General features: G+C 44.7%; 1 protein-coding gene across 3 annotated transcripts in view; it reads left to right on the top strand.

The window, feature by feature from the left end:
* The first annotated feature begins 340 nt into the window (after positions 1 to 340).
* The window catches only part of CNOT11 (CCR4-NOT transcription complex, subunit 11), a 12,243-nt gene continuing 4,165 nt past the window's right edge, over positions 341 to 8,418 (top strand). Inside the window, exons 1-3 of one of the 3 annotated variants that reach the window (XM_014533094.1) lie at positions 341 to 1,410; positions 5,257 to 5,409; positions 7,257 to 7,459. In XM_014533094.1, coding sequence (XP_014388580.1) covers positions 1,296 to 1,410; positions 5,257 to 5,409; positions 7,257 to 7,459 — 471 coding nt within the window. In that variant the 5' untranslated portion in view covers positions 341 to 1,295. Of the gene's footprint in view, positions 1,411 to 2,542; positions 3,053 to 5,256; positions 5,410 to 7,256; positions 7,460 to 8,418 lie in introns of those variants that run through there. The other 2 variants (XM_005858748.2, XM_014533096.1) reach the window with 2 other exon arrangements.

The following is an 8,418-nucleotide window of genomic DNA, read 5'->3' as shown; positions in this document are numbered from 1 at the left end:
TGTGGTCAGGCTGTGCCTGATGCTGCCTGCAGATGCTGGGGGCACAGGGACAGCCGCCTGTGGCCTGCCAGCTCCCAGGAGGGACGCTTTTTAAAAAAAATATATCTTATTGATTTTTTACAGAGAGGAAGGGAGAGGGATAGAGAGTTAGAAACATCGATGAGAGAAACATCGATCAGCCGCCTCCTGCACACTCCCTACTGGGGATGTGCCCGCAACCAAGGTACATGCCCTTGACCGGAATCGAACCTGGGACCCTTGAGTCCGCAGGCCGACGCTCTATCCACTGAGCCAAACCGGCCAGGGCAGGAGGGATGCTTTTGCTGGGTCCTGATGGGAGGTGGTGGTGGGGAGGGAGGGGGCCCTGCAGGTCTCAAAAAATGTGGAGTACTGGGCGTCTTGAAATCTGGAATCAGAAGCTGAGAGAGGTTGTGCAGCTGCAGCGTCGGACACATGGATTGGAGGGGAATTCAAGAGACGAGATTAGGGAAGTGGGCCAGGACCAGATTACGAAGGTTTTATCATGGTGCAGAAGTCTGGGTTTAATTCTGTGTAAACAGGTTCAGTAGTGTAAGCAGATTCGTTCCTAGAAATGTAACTAAAAGGTAAGTGGGAGTGTGGACTAAGGGCACTGGGTCAGCAGGAGTCAGAACTGGGGGCTTGGAAACCAGGAAGGCTGTCCTGTGTGTCCCAGCAGGAGGAGGCCAGGGGATGGCCCCGTGCTTGGGTAGGAGGCAGGGGCTGGGTGCGCAGCTGAAGGTGGGACAGGAGGAAGCGGCGGTGTCAGCCCTGGAGATGGGAGATGGGAGATGGGAGCTGCGCTGCCTCCGGGAGGGGAGGAGGCCAGGAGGGGAGCGCATGGGCGGCTGCTGGCGGTGGCTTCCGTCTCCAACCTCCGGCACAGTGGCTGGTAGCAGAGGAAAAGCATTGCTGAATGTTGCAGTTTTACATTTGTTTTCGCTTGCGGGATGGAAGCTTAAGCCTTCGCCGGAATTGAGGCATGTTAAAAACAGAATTCTTAATTACAGAAATCTTAACTTTCATTGATATTGCCACAAATCATAGCATTTCAAATGACATTTAATTACATTTTCATAAATGTATATATTTGAGTAACTGAAACTTAAAATAATTTTGTCTTTTAACATAAGTTGAGATGGCAAGTAGCAAATGCTAATTTTACCAGATTCGTGTTAATTTTTAAAAATAACCACTGGAGAAATTGTTATACATCTTTATTTACAGGATTTTTACCTCCTATAACTCCGCCAGAAAAGTTTTTTCTTTCCCAGCTAATGCTGGCACCCCCAAGGGAACTCTTCAAAAAGACACCTCGGCAGATCGCACTGATGGATGTCGGGAACATGGGCCAGTCTGTGGACATTAGCGGGCTTCAGCTAGCCTTGGCTGGTAAGGAGGGATGGGTGATTTGGGCATTTTGTGTATTATATTAGGAGTTTTTTCTTAAGTTACTCCACTTAACATGCAGGTCTGTGGCTGCGCTAAAAGATTAGTATTTTCCTTGAAAAACACAGTTCCAGTACTTTTGCTGGGTACTGATGGGAGGCGGTGGTGGGGAGGGAAAGGAACTTGGAGTATTGGATGTCTTGAAATCTGGAATCAGAAGCTGAGAGATTTTGTGCAGCTGGAGTGTAGGATACATGGATTGGAGGGGAATTCAAGAGACAAGAATAGGAAAACCCTTCATAATCTAGGTTCATTTTGAGTTTTCACTTGAATGGATTGCTTTTTCAATTTAAGAAGAACACTGAATAAAATTGTTTGTTAAAAACATAAAAAAATGTTCCTCATGTCAGTTTTGCTCAAAGTGAGATCACACATTCAATGCAATTCCTATAAAAGGTATGTTTTGCAAAAATAGAAAAACCCATCATAAAATTCATATGGAATCTCAAGGGATGCTGAGTAGCCAAAGCAGTGTTCTCTGGGCACCATTGTTGAAAATGGTTTGACCGTATATGGGAGGATTTATTCCTGGCACTTCTGTTCTGTATCATGGCTTATGTGTCTGTTTATTCCGGGGCCACACTTCTGAGTATAGTGGCTCTATAACGAGTTTTGAGAATAGGAAGTGGGAGACCTCCATTTTGTTCTTCTGTTTCAAGATTGTTTGGGCAACTTCTGTGCTACACATATAAGCAAATGCATGGGCACTGCTGAAACAGAGGTGTGATGTGATAGAAAAAGGGCACCTTCTTGAACTGGGTAGAAGGAGTGAAGGAGAGGCACCTGCTTGCTTGCTCTAAGCAAAAACACAGATGCTCGGGTCTTATGCTTGAGGGTGATTCACTAGGGAAACTGATATGTAGCCAGATTGGTGGACCCTTGGCCTTGTGATTAAATGAGCCACAGTATTGATTCTGACAGGGCCCCAGTCGTAGACTAATGCACCTGTGACATTTGGCTGCTTATATAAGGTGACATCTTTCCGCAAACTGCGTTTTCCTTGCAGCATTCTGACCTCCTTTTTTAACTGCTGGGTATTAGCAGTATAATAATGGTTATTTTTTGAAATCCAGAAAAATCTTTTCAAGACTTTTCAGATTGAAGGTACACAGAAGTGCTTATTATTCTCTAGTGCCAGATACAATCTATTAACAGAAATAAAATGATTATTTCCAAAACCAAAGATAGTATGAAAACGGGGTACAGCGGTGATCAACAATTTCAGGGACCTCACCTTCAGAAGTAATACATAGCTTGAGGACGCCAGCTTTGTATTCAGCAATGTGAGAATCAAATCTGATCCCTCAACTTGTGATGACGAGTCAGCCTGTGAGAAGTTTTAAAGTATGTCAAGCTCAGAAAGGAATATATGACTAGAGTAGGATTGAGAAGCTTGGCCGAGTGGCTGGCCAAGCCTGCTGCTGCGGTCCCCTACCCAAGTTTAAGATGTCACAAGCCATTCATTTCCCAAGTGGGGGAAGAAAAAGCCAAGTCCACCTATCTTATCTGGACCTAGCGACACAGATCATCTTTGCAGAGGCCTGAGATTCCAATCTCTCAGTGGGATCCATGGACCAAAGGTGTGGTGAGTGAGTGAGTGAGATGTGTGTGTGAATCCAACCAGAAATGTAATTGCTGGATCATATGGTAGCTCTATTTTTAATTTTTTGAGGAACCTCCATACTGTTTTCTATAGTAGCTGCACCAACTTACATTTCCTCTAACAGTACACTAAGGTTCCCTTTTCTCTATATCCTTGCCAGCATTTATCATCTCAACTTTTTTAATATATATTTTGAAATTTAAGAATTAAAAAAAATATTTTTATTGATTTCAGAGAGTAAGGGAGAGAGAGAGAGATAGAAACATCAGTGATGAAGGAGAATCATTGATCGGCTGCCTCCTGCATGCCCCACACTGGAGATTGAGCCCACAACCTGTGCATGTTTCCTGATGGGAAATCAAACTGTGCCCTCCTGGTTCATAGGTCGAAGCTCAACCACTGAACCACACCAGCCAAGCTTTTTTTTTTTTAATTGATTATCTTTTTGAGAGAGAGAGAGAGAGAAAAACATTGGTTTGTTTTTCCACTTATTTATGCATTCATTGGTTGCTTATTGTATATGCCCTGACCGGGGATCGAACACACAACCTTGGCATATTGGGATGACGCTCTAACCAACTGAGTACCTAACCAGGTTTCTTGTTTTTGATAATAGCCATTCTGCCATGTGTGTGGCGATATCTCATGGCTTTGATTTCTATTTCCTTGATGATTAGTGACATTGAGCATCTTTTCAGGGCCATCTGTCCTTTTTGGAAAAATGTGTATTCAGACTGTTTGCCCATTTATTTGGATTTGTTTTGTTTTGTTAATCCTCACCAGAGGATATTTTATCCATTGATTTTTAGAGAGTGGAGGGGAGGAAGGTGGGGTGGGGGGAGGGAAGGAGAGAGACTGAGAGAGAGAGAAAGAAAAAGAGAGAAAGGATGAAAGGAAGGAAGGAAGGAAGGAAAGGAGGGAGGGAGGGAGGAAGGAAGGAAGGGAAAGAAAGGAAAAGCAAGAAAAAGAGCCTGGTTGTCCTGGCTCAGTGGTTGAGCGTTGACCTATGAACCAGGATGAGGGCACAGGCCCGGGTTGTGGGCTGGATCCCCAGTGGCGCGTGCAGGAGGCAGCCAATCAATGATTCTCTCTCATCACTGATGTTTCTATCTCTCCCTCTCCCTTCCTCTCTGAAATCAATAAAAATATATTTTAAAAAAGAAAGAAAGAGAAACATCGATGTGAGAAAGACACATCGATTGGTTGCCTCCTGCACCCACCCAGACAGGCCGGGGAAGCAAACCTACAACCCAGGTACATGTCCAGGACTGGGAACTCGCGATGCTCTAACACTGAGCCACACCCACTGGCCAGGACGCCCATTTTTTAATTGGATTGTTTTTTGATGTCGAGTTGTAAGTATATGTTCCATGTGGTGGAATACACGTTCTTCATCTGCTCTACAGTTGATGGGCGTAATGATGCTGTGGACATGGTTGTGTATCGTCCTGGTGCACGCGTGGCAGTTTCTGCTAGATGGGACGATAAGCACACGGGAGACTGATCAAGTAGTGGGGCTTGGTTTTCACGTTGCTGTGCCAGTTTTCATGCCCATTAGCAGTGTGCCAACAACCCGACAACCTCCTCTGCATTTGATAATGTCAGGCTTGTTAATTTCTGCCAATCTGGTGGGTGTGTAATAATACCTTGTGTTTTAACTGATTTCTCCCTGGTTCCTAATGGGATTGAGAATATTTTTCAGATGTTCATTGGCCATTCAGGATTTATGGTTTTTGTTTGTTTTTATTATTTCTAATCTTCACCTGAGGATATGTTTTTATGGAGTTTTGAGAGAGAAGAAGGAAGAGGAAGGGAGAGAAACATCGATTGGTTGCCTCCCTCACGCACCCCGACCAGGGATTGAACCGCAATCTGGGTATGTGCCCCGACGGGGAATGGTGTCGTTGACCTTTTTGGTGCATGGGACAATACCCCACCCAACTGAGCCACACCAGCCAGGTCCAGGCTTTTTGGTTTTTAAAAATAAAACTCTTGTTGAAGTCATTAGCCTATGTTTTCCCATTTTTAAAAATTGATTTGTAGGTGTTTTGAAGAAGAATACACGCATTCTGGATCTGGCCCTTTGCGCATGTGAGGCAGCTAGCTTTCCGCAGTTAGTAGCCTGTCTTTTCATTCTCCTTGAGGTGCCCTTAATTTTAAAATGTCTCCGTTTTTGACCTTTTCAGAACGCCAGTCTGAATTGCCAACCCAGAGTAAGGCTAGCTTCCCCAGTATTCTCAGTGACCCAGACCCAGACTCTTCTAATTCTGGATTTGACAGCTCCGTTGCCTCTCAGATCACGGAAGCTTTAGTCAGTGGACCGAAGCCGCCTATTGAAAGTAGGTACATGTTTCATACTCTCGGTTTTATTTTATCATCGTCCTGAGTTGCTTTTCTAAAACATTGTTAGTTTCGTTGCTGCTTAAACTAGAATCTAATGAGAAACTCCTTAGTGGAGTGTCTAGAGGGCCGTGGAGACGCTTGGTGAAAGTTACCTTCTGTAATGAAATCACAGTATCTGTCATCAGCGCATGTGAAGATACACATTCTCCGATTTTACTGAAATGAGACTATTTTGTAGCTTATTATTATACCTCTTTATTAATTTTATCACTATCATTATTTTCTCCATTGTAAAGTTTTCCTGATCTTATCGTTCTTAATTTAAAAAAAAATCCATTGAACTTGAAGTATTAGAGCGGCATCTTGTGGTTTTATAGGCTTCTGTGTGGTTTTACTGGTGAAGGCCTGCCTTCTGCTCAGGGGTGAGAACAGGTTCTTCAGATCGCAGCGTCCCCATGAGCCTGAAGTTCACACTGACTCTGTGCCGTTTACAGTAAGTCTCTGGCGTCAGTGAGCGATACTGAAGTCTCAGCCGGTCACAGGTGTGCCTGAAGCTCATGCACCCGGTGTGTAGCTCACACGTGCCAGGACCAGCGTTGACGCGTGGGCCACGGGAGGCAGGTGACAGCAAACCTGCAGACACCGGTCAGGGCACCAGGCATCCCTCCTGCGGGAACCTGACACACGGTGTCGTGCTTCCCATGAAGTGTTAAAAACTGATTCTGTTGGAAAGAGCTTCAGCGGCTAGTTCTGCAATGTAAATGAAGAGAGAGTGTAACATACGGTGTTAGTTCTTAGCCAGAAAACAGACATTTTCAGTAAACTAGAGTACGCTCTCAGATTGTGCAGGGGCTAGGATCCAGAGGAACGAGCCATCAGGCCCTGTGTGGAGACCAGGGTGTGGAATTTGTTTAGCAGAAGTTCCAGCCAGCATTATTTTAGTGGGTTTCTAACTTAGAGAGCAATCATGTTTTATGAAATAGGTGAAGTGTTGAGTCACTTTATTTTCCTGTTGTACTTTTACTGTTTTATGAAAATGAATATGGTATTTGTGAATTTATGGAAGTCTTCAGATTCATTTGAAAATGTCAAATCAACCATACATTTTAAAAAATATATATTTTTATTGATTTCAGAGAGGAGAGGGGGAAAGAGATAGAAACATCAATGATGAGAGAGAATCATTGATCAGTTGCCTCCTACACGCCGCCTACTGGAGATTGAGCCCGCAGCCCTGGCATGTGCCCTGACCAGGAATCGAACTGTTTCCTCCTGGTTCATAGGTTAATGTTCAACCATTGAGCCACGTGACCTCCTTGTTCATAGGTCGACACTCAACCACTGGACAACCATACATTTTTTCCCCCCTGACATTTCATCTCCATGTAATTTGCCACTTCAAGGTTGTAAGATGCAAAGGCTGAACTAGTACACAACCTAGTGGTCTCAGGATAGAATAGTGGTAACTAAGAATAGGATGAGTGAGATCAAATAGGGTTTCATTTTCCCGAGAGACTGTCACCAGTAGGGCAGGTTGTGTCCTTTGCATTGAGTGGTAAGCATCCTCGAATGAAGGTTGTCAGCTCCTGGTGCCTCTCTTCTCCAGAAATACAGCCATTTGGTCTCTGGCATAATAATGTGTGTGCTTCACTTTCTTTGTATCATGAATGAACCCTGACCTATATCCCTTCTGCTTCTGGTTTTGAAGCCACAGTTTTATCATATTATTCTTATTAAAAGGGTGTTAGTCTACTTCATTAAGTGAAACGCGTGTAGATGCACACAGATGTGTGCAGTGTGAACTCACTGATAGAAGCAGTCACGTGTTACTTTTCATTTACAGGCCATTTTCGGCCAGAGTTTATTCGTCCACCACCTCCACTCCACATCTGTGAGGATGAGCTGGCCTGGCTGAACCCAACAGAGCCCGACCATTCCATTCAGTGGGATAAATCCATGTGCGTTAAGAATAGCACAGGTGTAGAGATCAAGCGAATAATGGCCAAAGCCTTCAAAAGCCCCTTATCTTCTCCTCAACAAACACAGGTAAACCTTTTCTTTAATCCGTCAAGCATTGATTTTTGTTTTCTCATCATGTGGTAAGTGACCCCTAGGGCAGTGATGGCAAACCTATGGCACGCGTGTCAGAGGACACGCGAACTCATTTTTTTGGTTGATTTTTCTTTGTTAAATGGCATTTAAATATATAAAATAAATATCAAAAATATACATCTTTGTTTTACTATGGTTGCAAATATCAAAAAATTTCTATATGTGACACGGCACCAGAGTTAAGTTAGGGTTTTTCAAAATGCTGACACGCCGAGCTCAAAAGGTTCGCCATCACTGCCCTAGGGTGATCTGAAGCGCTGCTCTGCCCGCCCACAGGTGGGGCAGGAGCTTGGTGACTAACCATGTGCCCAGGTTTGTTTGGGGTCAGTGTGACTTTGGGAGAGGGGGAGGGGCTTTTTTGGCACTTGGCTCCTGCTATGTGCCAGCCAGACAATCCATGTGGCTGGACAGGAACCTCCTGAGGGTGAGCGACTTCTCAGCCTGTCATGGGGGAGGAAGGAGGAAGCGCAGGTGGTAAACTCGCCCCATCACACCGCTGGGTAGGAGTGGGGTTGAGGCTCACAGTGGGCCCCGCTGCCCTTGAGGGAAAGGCAAGGACACCCTGTGGGTGGTGTCTGGTTGGTGACTCCTGTTCAGGTCGCACATTCACATTAGACCCTGTCAGGAGATGCTGACATCTCCAGTGCAGTTACCACCAGAAATACTCCTTTCAGAGTCAGGTAGGCAGCTGTTTGTAGTTCACTTTACTTACTAGGCCACCCAGAAGCACAGTCCACTCTGGTACATAAAGTACATAGGGGACAGAACATAGACAATTTTAAAGTAAAAGTAATTGATTATTTGGCAGGAAAAAAATTGTTTTTGAATTACAAGTATGCTTGTGGCTTGAACCATAAATACTGCAAAGGGGTGGATTGCAAGAAAGCCCCCCC

The sequence above is a fragment of the Myotis brandtii genome, unplaced genomic scaffold (genome assembly GCF_000412655.1).
Source record: "Myotis brandtii unplaced genomic scaffold, ASM41265v1 scaffold1213, whole genome shotgun sequence".
Lineage (NCBI taxonomy): Eukaryota > Metazoa > Chordata > Mammalia > Chiroptera > Vespertilionidae > Myotis > Myotis brandtii.
This window is presented reverse-complemented; position numbering and strand designations above follow the sequence as displayed.